This window comes from Neomonachus schauinslandi, chromosome 6 (genome assembly GCF_002201575.2).
Source record: "Neomonachus schauinslandi chromosome 6, ASM220157v2, whole genome shotgun sequence".
Taxonomy (NCBI): Eukaryota; Metazoa; Chordata; class Mammalia; order Carnivora; family Phocidae; genus Neomonachus; species Neomonachus schauinslandi.
Genome location: NC_058408.1, coordinates 32,389,795 through 32,412,001, shown reverse-complemented (window position 1 = coordinate 32,412,001; position 22,207 = coordinate 32,389,795). Strand labels below are relative to the sequence as shown.

Below are 22,207 nucleotides of genomic sequence, written 5' to 3'. Positions count from 1 at the left end.
TTTATTTTTCCCTTTTTATCTAGATGTGAAAATATATGAAACCCATTTGAAGCCATGCTTTCTGCATGTATTCTCTTCCATTTTTTTCTTATTAAAAGTAATAGTTCCATATCTAAGCAGCACACAAAAACTTTCAATCTGATCAAGCCCTTTTCTGAAACAATAGTCTCCAGCAAACCCCAAGAAAAGCAATGTTTTCCAGAGTTATTGATTGTTCACATTAGGGGGATCAGTCCTCTGATAGTCTGGTGATATCTATAAGATCTAGTAATTTCTCCCTTTATAAAACTGACTTATTGGAATTAAAAGATGTCAGCATAGTCATCCTATTTAGGTGTATGTGCTTACTGGAAATTGATCAGATCATTCCCAATTTATAGATTAGAAGATGATGGTGGTGAGTTGGGTAGGGTCTGTCTTATACTTTGAACCCAAGTGGTGATATTGATCACTTGAGAAATTGTCAGAAAGCATTGTTTTACCTTTTCTAATACATAAGGGATATTTCACTTCTCCTCTATTGCATTGTACAGATAATTCAGACAATGAGGTTGATGGAGATAAGTCATATCCTTGTTTACATACAAAATCTATTAAATCTCCATGTAAGACCTTTCCTTCATACTTCCACTTCATCTCTATATTATTTCTGTACATGTAATCCACATTAATAGTACATGGCTCTGTAAAACAAAATGTTCTTTTAAATTATTTATTCATTTGACAAATATGAAGTTTAATGTATTTTTAAAAGAAAAATTTTGACAGGTATCAAAAGCAATGTTTTATATTTAACATTTACATTATTAAAACTCCTCACACATATACATAATAAAGTATACTTTATTGCTATCAAATGAATTTATACATTTCTTCTTCTTATTATTATATTATAAATTAAAACCACTTAATTTGAACATTAAAAACTATTATTTAAGGGGCGCCTCTGTGACTCAGTTGTTAAGGGTCTGTCTTCGGCTCAGGTCATGATCCCGGGGTCCTGGGATCAATCCCCGCATTGGGCTCTCTGCTCAGCGGGAAGCCTGCTTCTCCCACTCTCACTCCCCCTGCTTGTGCTCCCTCCCTTGCTGTGTCTCTCTCTGTCAAATAAATAAAGAAAATCTTAAAAAAAAATTATCTAAGCTAGAAGAGACACATTTTAGATTTAAATGTGAAGAGATACAAAAGGATATACCATGCAAAAAGAAGCAAAAAAAAAAAAAAAAAGCCAGTGTAACAATACTTATATTGGACAAAAAAGACTTTAAAATAAACACAGTAACAAGAGATAAAGAAGCATTATGTAATCATTATGATTAAGAAATCATTCTAACAAGAGCATATAATAATTGTAAATATATATGCACCCCAAAAAAACAGTCTAACCTTATACCTAAAGGAACCAAAAAAAAAAAAGCCCAAGATTAGAAGAAGGAAGGAAAAAAAAAAAAAAAGAGAAAAAAAAAAAAATGATGTAAAGACTAAAAAAAAAAAAAAACAATAGAAAGGATCAGTGAAACCAGGAGCTCTCTGAAAAGATAAACAAAATTGATAAACCTTTAGCCAGATTCATCAAGAGAAAAAGAGAGGACAAAAATAAATAAAATTAGAAATAAAAGAGAAGTAAAAACTGACACCACAGAAATACAAAGGATTATAAGAGAATACTACAAAAATTCATATGCCAGCAAATTGGACAACCTAGAAGAAATAGGTAAATTCCTAGAAACCTATAATCTTCCAAAACTAAATCAGGAAGAAATAGAAAATCTGAACAGACCAATTACTAGTAACAATATTGAATTGGTAATAAAAAAACCTCAACAAACAAAAGTCCAGGACCAGATGGCTTCATAGGTGAATTCTACCAAACATTTAAAGAGGAGTTAATACTTATTTTCCTCAAATTATTCCAAAACATAAAGGAAGAAGGAAAGCTTCCAAGTACATTCTACAAGGCCAGGATCACCATGATACCAGAACCAGACAGACACTACAAACAAAGATAACTACAGGCCAATATCCCCGATGAACACAGATGCAAACATTCTCAACAAATTATTAGCAAACTGTATTCAATAACACATTAAAAAATCACCATGATCAAGTGAAATTTATTCTAGACATGCAAGGATGTTTCAATAGTCATAAATCATTCAATGTGATACACCACATCAAAAAAAAAAAAGGATAAAACTGTATAATCATCTAGTATATGCAGAAAAAGCATTTGAGAAATGTCAACATCTACTCATTTAAAAAACACTCAATAAAGTGGTTTAGAGGGAACATACCTCAACATAATAAAGGCCATATATGATAAACTCACAGCTAACATCATACTCAGTGGTTAAAATTGGAGAGCTTTTCCTCTAAGATCAGGAAAAAGACAAAGATGTCCATTCTTGCCACTTTTATTCAACCATAGCACTGAAAATTCTAGCCACAGCAATTAGAAAAAAAAAAGACATCCAAATTGATAAGGAAAAAAGTTAAACTGTCACTATTTGCAGATGACATGATACTATACACAAAAAACCCTAAAGACTCCATAAAAAAACTACTAAGTAAAAAATGAATTCAGTAAAATTGTAGGATACAAAATTAATACACAGAAATCAATTGCATTTCTATGCACTACTAACAGAGTAGTAAAAAGAGAAATTAAGAAAATAATTCTATTTATAAATACGCCAAAAAGAATAAAATACCTAGGGATAAACTTAACCAAGGAGGTTAAGATCTGTACTCTGAAAACTATAAAACATATTGATATAAGAAATTGAAACTGACACAAAGAAGTGGAAAGACATTCCATGCTCATGGATTGGGAGAATTAATATTGTTAAAATGTCCATACTAACCAAGGCAATCTACAGATCCATGCAATTCCTATTAAAATACCAATAGCATTTTCCACAGAACTAGAACAAATAATCCTAAAATTTATATGGAACCACAAAAGATTCCAGATAACAAAAGCAATCTTTAGGAAGAAGAACAAAACTGGAGGTATCACAATTTCTGATTTCAAGATATATGACAAAGTTGAAGTGATCAAAACAGTATGATATTAGCATAAAAATGGACACATAGATTTATGGAACAGAATAGAGAGCCCAGAAATATATCCATGCTCATATGGTCAGTTAATCTATGACAAAGGAGGCAAGAATATTACAATGGGAAAAAGACAGTCTTCAATCAATGATGTTGGGAAAACTGGACAGCAACATGCAAAAGAATAAAACTTTTTAAGATAATATAGTAAGAGCCTGATCTTACCCCATACCCCAAAATTAACTCAAAATGGACAAAAGACCTAAATGCGAGACCTGAAACCATAAAATTCCTAGAAGAAAACATAGGCAGTAACCTTCTTGGCTTTGGCCTTAGCAACATTGTTCTAGATATGTCTCCTGAGGCAAGGGAAACAAAAGCAAATGTAAATAATTGGAACTACATCAAAATAAAAAGCTTTTGCACAGCAAAGGAAACCATCAACAAAACAAAAAGTCAACTCACTGAATGGGAGGAGGTATTTGCAAAGGATATTTCTGATAATGGGTTAATATCCAAAATATATGAAGAAGTTATACAACTCAACACACACAAAAAACAAATAATCCAATTAAAAAATGGGCAGAGGACCTGAATAGACGTTTTTCCAAAGAAAACATATAAATGGCCAACAGACACATGAAAAGATGTTCAACATCACTCATCACCAGGGAAATGCAAATCAAAACCACAATGAGATATCAGAATGGCTAGAATCAAAAAGAGAAGTAACAAATGTTGGTGAGGATGTGGAGGGGGGAAAACCCTCGTGCTGTGTTGGTGGGAATATAAATTGGTGCAGCCACTGTGGTGAACATTATGGAGGCCCCTCAAAAAATTAAAAATAGAAATACTATATGATCCAATAATTCCACTTCTGGGTATTTACCCAAAGAAAATTAAAACACTAATTCAAAAAGCTGTATGCACCCCTATGTTTATTGCAGCATTATTTACAATAGCTAAGATATGGAAGCAACACAAGTGTCCATGTAATGGAATATTACTCAGCCATTAAAAAGAATGAAATCTTGCCATTTGCAACAACAAATCTTGACATCTACAACAACTAGATGTATCTAGAGGGTATTATCCTAAGTGAAATAATTCACAGAAAGACAGATACCATATGATTTACTTTTACGTGGAATCTAAAACATAAAACAAACGCATAAACAACCCCCCCAGAAATTAAGTCATATGTAAAAAAACAAATTGATGGCTGCCAGAAGGAAGGGGGGTATAGGAATGGGCAAAATGGGTGAAGGGGTGTGGGAGATATGGGCTTCTGATTATGGGATGAATAAATCATGAGGATAAAAGGTACAGCAGAGGGAATTTAGTCAATGGTATTGTAATTGCATTGTATGGTGACTGATGGTATCTACATTGGCGGTGCTCATAGCATAACATTTAGATTTGTCGAATCAATATGACGTAGTCCCCAAAATAATGTAACATTGTGTGCCAACTATACTTCAGTAAAAATATATATATATACATATATGTATACATATATATGTATATTCCAATCACTTAGGTTAAGCATGATCTTCTCCCTATAAAATAAAAATCATGAGGGGCGCCTGTGGCTCAGTTGGTTAAGTGTCTGACTTTTGGTTTTGGCTCAGGTCATGATCTCATGGGTCTTGAGATCAAGCCCCAGGTGGGGCTCCATGCCCAGCACAGAGTCTGCTTGAAGATTCTCTCCCTCTGTCCCTTCCCCCACTCATGCGCATACTCTTTCTTTCTCTCTCTCTCTAAAATAAATAAATAAACCTTAAAAAAATAAAATAAAAATCATGAAATAGAAAATGTATTTACTGTACAATATTTGTGAGACACCTACCACTTGAGGTACATCAAAGAACAAAGCAAAGATCCCCACCCTCATGGAACATACCTTCTAAATGGGAGAAACACGCATGGACAAGCAATAACTATAATAAATACGGGTGTATAATCTGTGGCCATCTTTAAACCACATGCAGTAAATAAGATGGGAAATGAGTAGTGGAGGGAGAGGAGGGGCTATCAAAAGGGATGAGGTAAGAGAAGTTACACTTTTAAGTTAAGTGGTTGTGATAGGCCTAAGTAAGAAATAGTATTTGCACAGATGAGTGAACCATGGCATTTTCTGAGGGAAGGGTGTTCCAGGAAGAGGAAACACCCCTGAGGTGAGAGCATACTTAGCTTATGTGAGGAAGAGCAAGGAGACCAGAGTGGCTGGAGAGAATGAGATGGGAAGATCAGTACTGGGGGGGATTAAAAAGGTTCATAATGTCTGGAACAATAATTCACAGATGGAAGATTCTGCTCTTTATCATACCATTTTTTCCCATTTGTAGTGAGAATACTTGCAGTTCCTAAGGATGAATAAGATGTACCAAGCTCTGCCCTCTTGCCCTGATGACAATAAACAATCTTCCCCCATTCAGTATTTGCTTTGATTTATTAGCACCAAGTCTATGTGTCTAGAGGCAATTTTTCCAGAAACAGAATGATAGATTTCCTTAAACCTTTCCAGTCTTTATCCTCCGAGATGACTGTATTTCCATTCAATGCATTATCAGTCACATCATCAAAAACTTAATATCAAAAACCTTTATGAAAATATGAGAGCAATAGAAAAGCTATAGGTAGACATATCTGAATTTGAACGAGATCAGCAGCTAAGAATGATTTGGAATAGAGAAGCCACAAAGGAGATGTTGAAAGAGCTTAAGACTTAAAATTTAAACATATAGATATATACATAAACAATATAAATAAATAAAATAACAGGAAAATAAAAATGGTTGCAATATACATCATTGTATCTTGTATCATTGTCAAATGAATAATATAATTTATGTAAATAAAACTTTTATTACAAGTATGAAAAATCAAAGTCATTGAATAAAACAACCTCTGGCCACTAGAAAATTGAAAAATGCTCAATTGAGTATACTTAAATAAACCAAATGAAAGATATTAATATATTAAAAAGTTAATATATTAATACTTAAACAAATCAAATGAAAATAAACTCAATTGATTAGCACTTAAATAAACCAAATTAAAATAATTTTAATGTTGGGTTAACAATATATGAAGATTAAAATATTCAAGTTGACAAGGATTAAGACAACTACTCTTTAATCCACTGATGGTAGAGTTGTAAATCAGATTAACTTTCTGAAGGACAATTTGGCAATGTTGAAAACGCACTACACTTCCATCAAAAAGTGACTAATTTAATTATGGCATATCTGCATTATGGAATACTAGGCAGCCATTAAAATGTATATTGTAGAAGTATATCCAACCATGTTCATAATATAGTTTGTGGGAAAAAAACGAGTTAAATAGCCTCTCATGACAGCATATATTTTTTGTAAATATGTGTTGTGTGTGTGTGTGTGTATAAAAAGGTTTAGAAAACCATTATCTAAGTCATTAATAGCATTTGTTTCAGCCCAAGTTACTGATATTTTCTGTTTTCTTCTAGTTGCTTCTACATATTTATTAATTTTTTTGGTAAATAACAATGATTTGCATTTATAGTTTGAAATGCTAATATTTATAATTGACTATTTTATTTTAACATAGAGAAAGTTTATGATACCATTACCTATTTGTAAAAGTCACAACGTAACAAGTTCATTGCAACTGTAGTGACCAATTACATTACTTTTAAATGTAATTCTGACTAGCAAAATTAAAAAATGAGGCAAATCTATAGGCTTGAAATGAAAGGTGAATATTATGTTCTGAAAGTTATCTCAAATGAGATAATTAGTTAGATAGCTCTCCTAATTCTCCACTTGAATCATTAATGTTAGTTACACCATGTCTTAATTCAAAATACATTTAAAATAATCATAAACATGTTTTTATTTGCTCAACAAAATAGAACAAAGGTGACCATTCAAGTGAGGAATTGACAGCCAAGAAAGCTATTAACAATATGCTCTACCAAGGAAAGAATTGGATTGATTATTCTCTCCAAATGACATTCTGGGGACAATATAGGGAGAGATGCTGAGGATATCAGTTAGGAAAAAAGTAATCAGTCACAAAAATGTGAATCTACTTAAGGCCATTGAAATGCACACTTAAAAATGGCTAACATGGTAAAGTTCTGTTGTTCAAATTTTACCACAATTTTAAAAAAGTAGTAGGTAAGAACTAATGTAGTTTTAGACCCTCTGATATTAGATATTCTGCTTACAAAAATGAGAAGGAAAAACACTTTGGAAAAAAAGATTTATACAAAAATCATCATTTCCATGCTATAAAATGTTACATAAAAAATAACATAAAAATACAAATGTAATGGTATGAGAAATTCAATGGGTTGTTATGAAAGGAATAAGTTCTAGGGATCTAACGTACATAATGGTGACTATAGTTAACAATATTGTTTTGAATACTTGAACGTTGCCAAGAGAGTAGATCTTAAATGCACTCATCATAATGACAAGAACAACAGTAGTACAACTATGACTATGTGAAGTGAAGGGAATGTTAATTAACCTTATTGTGGTAATCATTTCAAAACATATATATATGTATCAACTCATGGCATTGTACACCTTAAATTCATATTATATGTCAATTGTATCTCAATAGAGCTGGGAAAATTAAAAAAAAAATACAATGCATTCTCTGTCTTACCTAAGCAAATAGGTGGGGATGACCATCTTCCTTGTTCACAATGAGATACTTTTGCTCCACTCAGTAAGTAATATTCATTGCATCTATATTCCACCGAGGACCCTGTTGTGTAGCTTGCCCGTAATCCGTCAACAACAGCCCCATTTATTACATCAGGTGGAGGCTTACAATTCTCATTATTTACTAAGAAAAGAGGTTATTTTAAAATTAATATGAATTTATAACAACCTAAGGATATCATATAGTTACTCATACTACTGTACCTCATTATTTGTATTACATAGTTTAGGACAGTTGATTTCTAAATTCTCCAGAAATGAGAAAAATGTTATTCAGACCAAATATTCTAAAAATTTACTAACTAGGAATAAACAGTAAATGTTTTGCCTAAAAACACATTATCTGTCACTTTTCTTATGAAGGAATCATGATACAGATATTCTTAAAATGTATAGAAAGGTAAACAATAACCTGAAGATTATGGTCAATTCTAAAACTATTTTTTGTCATTATCCACTTTTATTTTTTAATTCTCATTCTTTTCATCCCAGATCTCAGTCAATCCATGGATGAAATTGTCTACTTTTTCTCTCTTTAGTTTTTCTCTTACTCTGCTCATTTCTTCAGCATCCTTAATAGCTTTTCTCTTATGCAATAAATATCTTAAGTAAACATGTTTGTGGAGATCGTTCTAGGAGAGATCAAGAAATGAGAAGGGTGACAGGAAAGGTAGCACCGAGGAGTGGGTGCGACCATAGCCTGGTTGTGCGTTAGTGAAACCAAAGACCAGGGACAGGTCTCAGAATGTATAGTATAGGGCTCAAACTGGCCAGATGCATAAGTAATATCAGAAGGATTGACCCAAAGGCAGGAACAGAGTGCTCTAACATGACTTTGTAGGACATGAAGGGAGAGAAAGTAGATCATGATCATGGCCAGTCACCCATTCCACCATTACTTATGTGCTTTCATCTAAAGCTCAGAAGTCATGGTGTCAAACAGATCAGATAAGAGTGCTTAGTTAGCACTAATGTATATTCAAAAAAATTTTTTACTTTGCCAATTCTTTATATTGGGTTAAATTCTACAGAAGGCTGCATACACACAAAAAAAGTAGCAGAGTAGGTGCTGAATCAGTGTATTTTCTAAGAAATACGTGGATTAAATAAGGAAAATAAAAAATTTTTACACAACAGGCTTAGCTATTGCTGGTAAGTGTAGCATACATACCAACACACTCAGGAGGATGTGTCCACTTTCCACGTTTACAAGTTATTTCTGTTGATCCACGAAGATGATACCCACTTTTACATTCATATGCCACTTTGTCCCCATTGTAATAAATCGTAGAGTCCAGGTTTGCTGTACCATTCTCAATGAAGGGTGGGTCCCCACAGGCTGTCTTCTCCTTTTCTTCTGAAAAGAGACAAATTAAAGAGAAGAGACCATTTAGCTACACACACAGACTTCATCTTAGGGAAAGCTGATTAAGGTGTTGCTAACCAATGCATTTTGGAGGTTCTGTCCATTTTCCATTTTTACAACGTATTTCTTCTGATCCTTGTATCTCAAAATTAAGTTCACATTCTACATGAACTGTTTCTCCATCACGATAAGTTGTTGAATATGTTTGAATTTTGGAGTTTAGAGGCAGAGGCGGAGGAGGACATCGATTTCTTCTTCCTTATTAAAAAAAATCACCGTATTTAGTCATATAATTACAAAAAATAATATGTAGATTTAATAAGCACATTTGTAGAGCCAAGTACCATAGGAAGTATGGAAGACAGACCCTAGGGTCACCCCTTGATCTCCACTTTTGATGTTTTTGATGTTCACCTCCTTGTGTGATAACCCTCCTCATAAGCAGGAATTGTGACTTGCTTCTAACCAATGAATGCAGCAAAGAAGATGGGAGTATGTGATTATGTATGCATGATATGCAACAGAGTATGGTAAGGCCATTCTTGCTGAGAGACCCTTTTCCTGCTGATTTTGATAAAAAGCAAGCCCCCACATTGTAAGCTCCCAAATGGGGAGGCAAGGGGCAGAGGGCTGCCTCCAGCTGGCAGCCAAGAAGAAATTGAGGCTCTCAGTTCAGCTGTCTGCCAAGTACTCAGTGCTACCAATAACCATGAGTTTGAAAGCAGATTCTTCCCTAGTCAAGCCTCAGATGAGACTGAAGCCCCAGCTGACATTTTATTGCAGCTTTGTTCAACAGGAGGGCAGAGGAACCAGATAAGTTAGGCTCAGACTCCTACAGAAATTATGAAATAATACAAGTGTGCTGTTTTAAGCTGCTAAATTTGTAATGGCATTGTTATGCACCAATAGAAAACTAAAAAAGCAAGAAAATTAAAACAGCATTCATTATCTCCTCTAATCCTAAAATAACTTTATTAAGCAGGGATAATTATTTCTCTCATATTATAGATAAATAAACTGAAACTTCTGAAGTAAGTAAATTAACTATTAAGTGGTGGATCTGTTCTTGTACCTATGTCTATATGAATTAAATAAAATCTCTTCTTCAGTATTCTAAAACACAGACTGTCTTAATTTTCTATTGCTGTTGTGACAAATTATTATAATTAAGTGGCTTAAAATAGCACACATTTATTCTCTTACAGTTCTGGAAGCCAAAAGTCCAGAATCAGTTTCACTGGGCTAAAATCAAGTTGTCAGAAGAGCTGCATTCCTTCTTCAAGTTTTATGAATCAGCTTCTTCACCTTTTCAAGCTTCTGGAGGCTGCGTGCATTCCTAGGCACATGACCTTTCCTCCTATTGCTCCATCCTCTTGCTTCCATTCCATTGTCACATCTCTATTCCACTTCTGTAGTCAAATTTCCCTCTGCCTGTCTCTTATAAAAAGGCTTGTGATTATATTTAGGGTCCACATGGATAATCCCAGAAATTATTCCAACCTCAAGATCTTTAACTTTATCACATGTACAAAGTCCCTTTAGCCATATAAGTAAGGTAACATTCACTGGTTCTGGGGATTAGGATGTAATTTATTATTATTCAGCCAACTGCACTGCCTACCCTACATCTAATGACTATTTACTAGAGAAAATAACAGGCACATTGGCATGCTAATTTGGATGGGGGGGGTGGAGTAGCTATTAAGTAGGTTTACCATTTATTTCTGAAATAACATGCTATAGACAATTTGCTAACAATCTTCTTCTCTACTGTTAGACCAAGGCTCTTGGGCAGGACTGGAAAATTCAAAACAAAAATAAAAACGTTGAAGTTATCATTTGGTGCATTTAAAGAATTAGGATCATTCTGGGCAATCTCATCTCATACCCCTGGTCATCTCCCTCCCCTCCTAGCATTTGCTTCAAATCTTCACCCCCTCTTCCAAGTTCTACTTTCCTGTCTTCCTCTTATCTATCAATAATGACATTAATTTCTATACTACAGAGAAAATAGAGGCTATCAAGACCTTTACCTCTCCCCATCCCCCCAATCCTCAAACTCCTACTTATCTTTCAGTTCAAATGTTATCCATCACCTCCAAAAATGCTATCCCACACCATACCAATCAAAATCTTCAGTGTTTGTTCAAATACTTTATACCTGACTTTATTATATTTGTCACATTGTGTCAATTACTTTTTCAAATTTGTTCCCTCTGGTAGGCTTGGACTTCCTTCATATCTCATTGTAGGGTATGTTTAAATGATGCTTGAATTGTTGTTTCCCAGTAGGTGATCATACTATCTGCTTGGACATGTCCAGTGGTAGAAACTTACCATAGACATTACATTTTAGGAGAGCTCTTACTCGAGGACCATAGTTTTCATTTTTATTCTGGGTAATATTCTGCTGATTTTTCTGTTCTTTACCCCCACCATTTTGAAGACTGTTTTTTCACATCAGGAAATATGTAGCCAAATAGGAAAGAACCCTCACAAAGCTGCCAGCTTGGGATAATTGGGTCTAGTAATTCCCAATAAATAAAATTTATTCATTATAATAAGAGAGTTTAAAAGTTATATCCACTCTACAAACTAATGTAAAATTTAAGATTTCTTCCAGATTAAATATTGCTGAAAATATCTAGCAATGATTTAAAAGACCATACATATTTTTAAAAATAGCACTCCGCATAATACCCTCTAGTTCCATCCACGTGGTTGCAAATGGCAAGATTTCCTTCTTTTTGATGGCTGAGTAATTGTACCTCAGTCAGAGAAAGACAAATACTATATGATTTCACTCATATGTGGAATTTCAGAAACAAAACAGATGAACATAGGGGAAGGGAAGGAAAAATAAAATAAGATGAAAACAGAGAGGGAGGCAAACCATAGGAGACACTGAATTCTAGGAAACAAACTGAGGGTTGCTGGAGGGAAGGTGGGTAGGGGGATGGGGTAACTGGGGGATGGGCATTTTAAGGAAAGCACTTGAAGTAATGAGCACTGGATGTTGTGTGCAACTGATAAATCACTAAATTCTGCCTCTGCAACTTAAAAAAAATAGCACTCAGGACAAGAATTAGATATCATCAGAAACATTTTTTTTATAGAAATTAAAGCTGATGAAGACATGGTATTTTATTTGTACGAGTGTGAAATTTTAAAAATTACCTTCACATACAGGAGATTCTGGGTACCAACCAAAGTTATAGCACTGAATTAAGTCAGATCCACTTAGATGATAATTTGTATGACAGAAAAACTGAACTACATCTCCTTCTTCATATGTTTGCTTTATAGGATGAAAATAACCATTTTCTATTAATCTTAAAGAGCACTTTAATTCTAAAATGAAAGAACAAATAAAATACAAAAGAGTGTTATTTTTTCTGTTGAATAGAATTCACCTACTACTTATATACCATATCTGGAATAGAAATTAGTAAATTTGCCATATGTTGTTATATATAACAAAACTTGTCAATTCCTATATTTATTAAATATCATTAGGTTTATTTTAATTTAATTATCTGAGCTAAAAGAAATTCTTTTTCTATTTGAGAGCTTTAAATGATCAAAGCCTATGATCAAAATAATTAAAACCAGAAGCAAAAAAAACCCAAAAAAAGTATGAAAAATGAAACATGAGTGTGACAATTTATATACACTTCTGGACAAGAGAAAGTTTTTAAAATGAGACTAGATTGTCTTTAAAATGAGAACCTACTGGTACATTTTGGTGTGAGAGACCATCCATATGTGTGACATTCTACCTCCTCGGTCTTCTTTCCTCCAACTGTATAGTAGCCAGCAGCACATTCATATTGTACTTTGTCCTTCACTTTGAATGTTTTCTGCGTTGTGGAATAATTTCCATGGTATAATTCAGGGACCAAACATGTTTCTAAAAAAAAATCAACATTATTTATTTTATGAAATTTATCACTAAAACTATGATATTAAAAAGAAATCTCAAAATGTATTTTCACAGCATATTTGGCTGAATCCACCTCTGGCCAAATTGAAAAATAGCCAGTTTGCCTTTGAGTCTCTATTTCCTTTTTTTATACACCTTGTGTCTTAATGCCACCAGTCTTCTATTCTTTTTTTTTTTTTTTTTTTTTTTTTTTTTTTTTTAAAGATTTTATTTATTTATTCATGAGAGACAGAGAGAGAGGCAGAGGGAGAAGCAGGCTCCCAAGGAGCAGGGAGCCCGATGCGGGACTCGATCCCAGGACTCCGGGATCATGACCTGAGCCGAAGGCAGACGCTCAACCATCTGAGCCACCCAGGCGCCCACCAGTCTTCTATTCTTGAAATTCTAGTCTAGTATACTTGGCAGAAGGCCACAATTCAACTGAAGACATGTACAGCTTTTTTGATTCTGTGCCATCCGAGGATTTGTACAATTTAAACAACTAAAAACACACTAACAAAGTATACATATTCAAATTACTGGATTATTTTAAGTATACCTGATACTGGTTTACCAATAAAGATAATGGGCATTATCTCAAATTCTTCTCTAATAAAGGAAACAGTAATTTATATATGTTGCAAGAAACAGGTTTAAGGTTTTTTTCATCCTATTCCATTCCATTCTTTTTTTTTTAGGATTTCATTTATTCACTAGATCCTATGGTAATTCTATGTTTAATTTTTAGAAGAACTGCCACCCACCCAAGTGTCCCTCAATGGATAAATGGATAAACAAAATGTGTATATATGATATATCTATATATGTATATATATATATTTATATATATACACAGTAGAATATTATTTAGCCATAAAAAGAAATTAAATTCTGATGCATGCTACAACACAGATGAACCTTGAATACATTATGCTAAGTGAAATAAGTCAGACACAAAAGGATAATATTGCATGACTCCTCTTATACAAAGTACCTAAAATAAGGAAACTGATAGAGACAGAAAATAGAAGTTACCAGGTACTGGGGTAGGGTGGGGGATAGAGGGATTTGTTGTTTAATGGGTACAGAGTTCCTGTTTGGGTTGATGAAAAAGTTTTGGAAATAGTAGTGATGGTTATACAACATTGTGAATGTACTTAATGCTACTGAATTGTACACTTAAAAATAGTTAAAATTTCATGTTATGTATATTTTACCGCAATTAAAAAAAAAGATCAAAGTTTGCCAATGGTTGGTGGAAGGGAAAAATGGATGAATAGGTTGAACACAAGGGATTCTTAGGGCATTGAAACTTTCTATATGATATCTTAATGGTGGATACATGTCATTATACATTGGACAAAATCCACAGCATCTATAAGACAAAGAATCAACCCTAAAGTATGAACTTCAGTTAATGTATCAGTATTGGCTCATCAATTGCAACAAATATACTACACTAAATGAAAATGCAATAATAGGGGAAAGTGTATGTGGCCAAGGGCAAGAAGGGATACATGGGAACTCTCTGTATTAGCTGCTCAATATTTCTGCAAATCCAAAACTGCTCTAAAAATAAGTCTATTAATATTTAAAAAATTAAGTAGGAACTAATGGAGTAGGTGAGTTGTGGGAGTTGATAACTCTTGGGTTAAGAAAACACCGAACACTTAAGAAAAACAATATAATATCAACTTCTTGCATTTGCAGACACACTGAAAAATTAATTCTATTAAATGAAAATGCCTATCAATGTAAGAAAGTACTAGCCTCACAGTCTCTTATCTTCAGTTTTAGGAAGTGATTCTTAAACACATACCATGTTCCTTCTTACAGGTAGGTTGCGAAGACCATCCATCAGCAAGACACTGAACCACTTCTTCATCCTTTCCTCCAGTGGTTTTATATCCTGAATTACAACCATAACGCATGTTCTCTTGAATTTTGTACATTAATGTTGCATCAGAGATGTAACCATTTCTCAGCTCAGGCTTAGTGCATTTTTCTATGAGAAAAAAATCTTTGCTTAATTTGGTGAAATTAAGCTTGTCTTTTACTTAGTTGTAAAACCAAGGCAAAAGTTTAATATTTTTCTTGGAATTTAAAGGAGAGAGAAAAATCTCACTCAATTCCTTGATTTGATTTAATTTTGGAATTATCCTGCATGTTCTGCATCAAATTTCTTCAAAAACTGATTCAACTTGACAATGACATTCTTTGTTATTAACTTCAGTTCTTGTAGTGACTCTCACCCTAACACATCTACTTTTAGAAAATATAACAGAGCTCTTTCACTAACTAATGTCATTAATGGCAAATAGAAGGAATTTCATTTGGATTTACTTCCTAATATTTTAAAATCTACTGTGTCTGACAATTTTTAACACCATGTAACAAAAGCACATACCCAGCCTATGGGTCCTTAAATAAGTCTGCAGATACCTTAATGTGAAAACTTTGTTCATTCTTTTTTCTTTTAACTCAGCAAATGATCACCTGGCCACACAGTAAGTCCGTGTAGCCAGTCCATAGTCAGGCTGTGTAGACCGTGACTGAATCATAGACATGTTACTCAAAACCTTTGAGTTTGCAGAGTTATTTTTTAGCAAATACTTGCAACAATGTTGTGTTAGATAATAAATGTACCTCAGCACTGAATGAGCTCAGTAATTTTTTTAAGCCCTACTATTAGACCCTCATAACAAACCAATTCAGAAAGGTTAAGAGACTTGTCCAAGGTTAATATTAGTTTAAATATATGTAGTACTTGCTGTGTGGCAAGCACTTTATATGGATTATCTTAGTGAGCAAGGTTTATGCCCATTTTATAGATGAGAAACTTAGGCTCACAATGCTCACTTTCCAATAGTGGATCAGAATTCAAATGCAGGCAGGTGAACAGCAGAGGTTGTATCTTAACCATTAGACTACATGCTAACCCTGAGTTCTCTTCTGGTGCCTATTTCAAAGCTCTTGCTAATGTTTAATTTATTTTTAAGCTCTAGTTATGAATATTTCTTTCTTTCTTTCTTTGAGTTAATCTGTGGTCTATGTTGATACTAAAAGTGCAATGCTTAAATTTATGGTCTGTTCTCAAGTCATGGAAAGGATAATTATCCTAAATGGATATGTTCACTAGATATATCAAGCATGGTAACCATCATACTCATTTCCTCTTCTAAATGAAACAAACCCAACTGAAGCCTCTACTCTGCAAAACAGAGCTTAGAGAATCTTTTGTTCAAGAGAGGTCAGCTGATCTAATGGAAGCCCATTAATAGTTTGACCACAGGGTAGCCTGGCATGAAATAATGAGATGAACCAATCAGATTTCCTTTTTCTAAATTTGAACTCAAAATTCAGAAAACACATTTTTCTGAATTTGTGGGAGAAGTTGGCACACAAAGGAGAGATGAGTCTCTCAAAGGATAAAACACTGGAGTAACAATTTTATTCTTCCTAAGTCCAGTGTCAAGCATTTTTCTGGCTTCCTATGCATTATTATCTGTATAAGTTCCTCATTCCTTAAAGTAACTCATTTGCATCTGTTTCTTGCAATATGATAATACCATTTTCAATAATTATCCGTATTCTCTTTACAGGGTACTGTTAAAAACAAAGACAATAACATTTTAATAAGAAATATTATTTACAGAATTCCAAAATACGTCTTCATTTTGTAAAAGAGACAGTGGGCCAGTAATTTGTTCTTATCGACCAAAAGGTTTCACCACCCACCAGGTTTTCTTGGACCTTTATGGACTGATCTCTTTAAATATTATAAACATTTTGTGGACACAGCCCACAGACTCACTGAAGCAACGTGGTTCTGGAGACCAGCCCTCTTGGGTACATGTGATTCGCTCCTCTTGTTTCCCAGTTTCAGTGGTATAACCAGCCAAGCAGGAAAACAACAGTTTTTCATTTATTCTCATTGGAAAGTAATAGTTTTTAAAAGAATAGTAATATTGGGCAATCCTTCCATTTTCCACACTAGGAAGACCACAGGGTTTCTCTGAAATGAGTAAATATCAAGCTGAAAACTGAAAAACATATCTAAAACCATGGAATGTGTGATCAAATGGCAGTAAATTTTTAAATTCAAAGTGTTTGCAGTGACTTTAACTTGTACTTATTTTTATTACCTGACTTTTTAAGGGGATTCTGTGGCAATCTTTTTCAGTCAGAATTAATCTGCTAGCAACCCCAATAACCAACAGTCAGAATAAAACTGGTCAGGCTACTTCCTCAGGGAAGCTTTCCTTAACTTTGTAACACAGCACTTTCTCATAGACATATAATGCAAGCTGCATATGTAATTTTAAAATTTCTAGTAGTCACATCAATAAAAGGAACAGTTGAAGTTAATTTTAATAATATGTTTTATTTAACCCATTAAAATATTAAAAATGTTTTTCATTTTTTTCTTACTAAGTCTGAACTCCAGAGTATATTTATACTTACAGCCCATCCCAGTTTGGACTAACCACATTGCAATAGCTGTATGTACCTAGTGGCCACCATATTGGACAGCAGGGTTCTAGAATAGATGAAGTTCTACTTAAATAGGCAAACCCACAAAATTTTGAAATGAATGGTTTTTTTTAAAGAAAAAGACAGAAAACTAATTAAAAAATAAAAATTATAAATAATAAGAAAATAATTAAAAAATAAAAAAATAAGTTTTAAAAAAAATCTTATTTAATAAATTTAAAAATCTTGTTCGAGCAAGAGCTTTACAAAACAGGACATGTAAATGGTCACAGACCTCATAAAAAGTATTCGGCTTTCTTTGGCAATATTAAGGCAGAATGTATACATGCCATTTTTAAAAAGCACTCATCCCTTATGAAACCTGCTGCAAAAATTCTCAACAAAATACTAGCAACCAGAATTCAGCAGCATATTAAAAGGATCCATGAGTAAGTGGGCTTTATCCTTGGAATGCAAGGATGGTTCAACATATGAAAATTGGTCAATGTTACACACCACATCAACAAAATGAAAGAAGGAATAAAAGTATTTATCTGTGCACTCAAAGACATGTAAAAGAATGTTCACAGCAGCACTATTCATGTAGTCCCAGACTGGAAACAATCCCAATGCCCATTCCATGGAAGAAGAGATAAACACAATTTAGACATGCATTCAATGGAATATTATACAGCAATACAATGCTGAATATCATGCAGCAGTGGTGAATGCTGAATAGTGAATCTCACAAACATATTACTTAGTGAAAGAAGCCTGTCACACATAAGTAAATATTATATGTACTGGCATAATTTTTTATTGAGGTATAATTGATGTATAACATTATACTAGTTTTGGATATACAGCACAATGGTTCCACATGTATATTTGCATATATTGCAAAATGATCTCACAATAAATCTAGTTAACATCTGTCACCACAGAGTTACAGTTTTTTTTCCCTTGTGATGAGCACTTTTTAGAACTGCTCTCTTAGCAATTTTCAAATAGACAACACAGTATTGTTAACACACATGTGAACATATACAGGACGAATTATAACAAAGAAATAAGGTGATTATATGACACATTCATAATTCTAAACGTTATTTGTGGTTAGAAGGAAATTAGAGGTAATGATGTGTCCATCACAAGTAAGATGGATAAGTAAAATATCTGAAACACTATGCAGCAGTTAAAAGCAACAGAATAGATTCAGCAACATGGAAATGTATTTAAATGATAGCAAGTAAGACAAAACAGTACAGAGGTCGAATTGATGTCAAGCTTTCATTTATGTGAATGTAAAGCACATACACAAAACAAAACATAATTCAGAAAGATAGTTACATATTGTATTTAAGAATATATCAAACACACGATAATGGCTCCATTATCAGTCTGATGCTAGGGGAAACGGAATTCAGGGTCAGGGATAAAGGGAGGAAGTGTATAAATAAAGCAAAAGTGGAACCTTTCATAGGCCAATGATGATTGCCTGCTACAAAATGAGAAATACCATTAATTCAATTCTTGCCCCTAATATTCCTAATGGGGATGAGAGAAAGCATGGAAATATGAGATTATTGTTAGCTTGTTTGTTTGTTTGAGTAAAAGAAGATTATAACCATATAATAATTAGGAAATTATCTGGGAAATGCAATGTCTTTTTTTTTTTTTAAGATTTTATTATTTATTTGTCAGAGAGAGAGAGCACAAGCAGGGGGAGGGACAGGAAGAGGGCTCCTTGCTTGCTCCCGCTGAGCAAGGAGCCCAATGCAGGACTTGATCCCAGGACCCTGAGATCATGACCTGAGCTGAAGATAGATGCTTAACCAACTGAGCCACCCAGGCATCCTGAGGAAAATGCAATGTCTTCATGGTATATAGATGACAGAGAATTATATCAGCTGGTTTTTCCCTATTTAGACAGAAAAATAAAACCAAAGGAAACTATTCATGCAAAAATTATCTTATTATAGAATTGAATGTATCAAATAAGATGAATTCTATTTATTTCACTTTCATAATCTTAATTGCAGACCCTTTTTGGTAGGAAATTTGTAGCAAACTATTACCCACAAGGCAATTATAATCCATAGGATATTTTATTTCAACAGATTCCCTAAGGTGTTTATTTTAGAAAAGTCTTATTGCTGTGGTTTCCTCTTTTGTATATACACTCTTGCTGACACCTAATTATCCTTTCTTGTTTCTTATCCCTACAGCCTAATAACACTATTAACTATTCCTAAATAACCCACACTTATATACTGCCTGCTTCACTCACACTTATTCACACACCGAGCTCTGGCTATAAAGCTTTCTAAGAGTTAGGGAATCCATGGGTTGGTTTGGACAGTCCTAACTTACACTGGTGTCTCACATAACTATTAATAGAGCTCCATTTCACTCTCAAAAGTGTCCTTATCTGCATAACCGATTATACAGCCCTCCTTCTAATCACTACTTACAAATTTCAACCAATGAATAAATTAGGATAAAAATCAAAGGGTGAAGATTCAAAAATCTTGATGATTCATGGCTATTTCTTTTTTAAATTTCCCACACTAAGCTCTTACTTTATGAACAGAGAATTAAAATTGTACAAGCTGTGCAATGTTAGGAATAAATTCTAGTATGAAATTAGAATTAAGGTTAACATATGACTTCTAAATGGTGGTACTGTTAGACTGAAAATCCTTTAAAGTGTTTAGATCCTCACCTCCTATGTCACAAAACCTAGAGATACAAAGCTGTTTTTTTTTTCTTTTTTGTCTCTTGTTTTTCTAAGTTTGTCACTATAAGAATAGTTTACTAGTTATGCCCAAAGGAAAAAAAAAAATCTGCTTAAGTATTTATAACAAATTATAAGAAGTATGCTTTTTATAAAATTGATACACAAAAATGAAAGACTATAAAAGTTCAAGTTAAATGAATGTTAGAATTTCCCTTTATAATTTTTAGAGAATAAGGAATATGAAAAATTAGTTTTACCTTCTGCATAGAGCTCTCCTGAGATGATTAATATGATGATAAAAGCCGACTCTTTTGACCTCATCTTCAATGGTGTGCCCAACAAAGATTTTAACAATTCTAAAGCACTAGGGACTCATTAAGTACACAATACTTTGCCTGAAGAAAAAGTTAATTATTTACAACATCTTTCGAAGTGTCTTTGTAAAAAAACTTATATTTCATTTAAAATATTTTCAAATAATTCTAAAATAATACGACTATGTTAATTGACAATACTTTTCATGCCAGAGTCCAATAAGAACACGATAACTTATAAGGGCAACAATAGCAACAGCACAAATCATTAACTCAGACTGCATAAAATCAAGGTAAATTTTCAACTTCAATTCCCTATTGTAAGTCCATGGAGTAAAGTTCACCTGTGGCCATTGATTTCTTTACCACCATTGATCAAATGGAGAGATGAACTTAGAAACATGAGATAATGGATACCTCATGTTAAAACACAGTTGTCTATGTTACACTGCTTCAAGAGAAAAATGACCTACTTGTCTCAAGCAATGATAAAACTATATTATTGATAGTAATGTGTAATATTTAGAGCATTTGTATTCTGTGGCGGGTGATGAAATCAGCATGTGCTATATGATCATTCATGTGTGAAAAATGTTTTGGGTGATCACTATATACCAGGTCATGCTCTAATCCTGGGTATATAGCAGTGAAAAGAAAAAGATTAAAATTACTGTCCTCATGGAGTTTACATTCTAATGGGTTTTAATTTAAACTATAAAATAATATAGTGAGGTGAGAGCTGTTATTATTTTTATTTTGTAACTTTTTATTAAAATAAAATATATTCAGAGAAAAGTACACATGCCATAACAGCACAGAACAATGAATTCTCACTAGTCGAACACACTTCACAATAAGAAACAGAATATACCAGCATCTCATAGGTTGTGGGACTGAGTCCTGCATCTGGGCTCCTTGTTTCATGGGGAATCTGCTTTAATGATTCTCTTCCTCTGCCCCTCCCCCCCACGTGCGTGCGCGTTTCTCTCTCTCTCCTTTCTCTCTATATTGCCATGGTATCTTATAACACTCCTTTGGTTTAATTTTTAATCAATGAATATAAAATAAATCTTTGTGAACAGTGTCAGAAAAGTACACAACCTCATTTTTTTTTAAAAATATTTTATTTGAGAGAGAGAGCGCGCCCACGTGCGCTCTGGCAATCGTGGGGGAGGGGCAGAGAGGAAGAGACAAGCAGACTCCCCACTGAGCAGGGAGCCCGGTTCAGGCTGGATCCCAGGACGCTGGGAGCCTGACTTGAGCTGCAGGCAGGCACTTAATTGACTGAGCCACCCAGGTGCCCCACAACCTCATTTTTTTCCAGAGAGTTGTCATGTTAGCAAGATTTTGGAGTCACTCAACGCTGATTTATAATCTCAATATCCAGATTGTGACTTTGGAAAATGAGAACTCATTTGTACCTACATTTCTACATTTCTAAAATAATTGTAAAAATAGTAGCTACCTCAAGCACGTTATGGAAATTCTGCTGAGGATAATTTGGTACTCCACATTTTACTGATCCCTAAGAAAGTTGCTATTAAAAATGGTTTTAGAAATAAAATCCTAAGCCAAATTTCATAAATACATTCCAAGGAAGTATATCTCAATTCA

At 33.6% G+C, this 22,207-nt stretch overlaps 1 protein-coding gene across 1 annotated transcript in view; it reads right to left on the bottom strand.

Moving 5' to 3' along the window:
• The window catches only part of F13B (coagulation factor XIII B chain), a 32,080-nt gene extending 11,475 nt beyond the window's left edge, over positions 1-20,605 (bottom strand). Inside the window, exons 1-9 of the mRNA XM_021682502.1 lie at positions 20,537-20,605; positions 16,881-17,081; positions 14,886-15,071; positions 12,878-13,054; positions 12,322-12,495; positions 9,223-9,402; positions 8,950-9,135; positions 7,720-7,902; positions 483-683 (exon numbers count right to left, since the gene is read on the bottom strand). Coding sequence (XP_021538177.1) covers positions 483-683; positions 7,720-7,902; positions 8,950-9,135; positions 9,223-9,402; positions 12,322-12,495; positions 12,878-13,054; positions 14,886-15,071; positions 16,881-17,081; positions 20,537-20,600 — 1,552 coding nt within the window. The 5' untranslated portion in view covers positions 20,601-20,605. The remainder of the gene's footprint in view (positions 1-482; positions 684-7,719; positions 7,903-8,949; positions 9,136-9,222; positions 9,403-12,321; positions 12,496-12,877; positions 13,055-14,885; positions 15,072-16,880; positions 17,082-20,536) is intronic.
• Between the last annotated feature and the right edge of the window lie 1,602 nt (positions 20,606-22,207).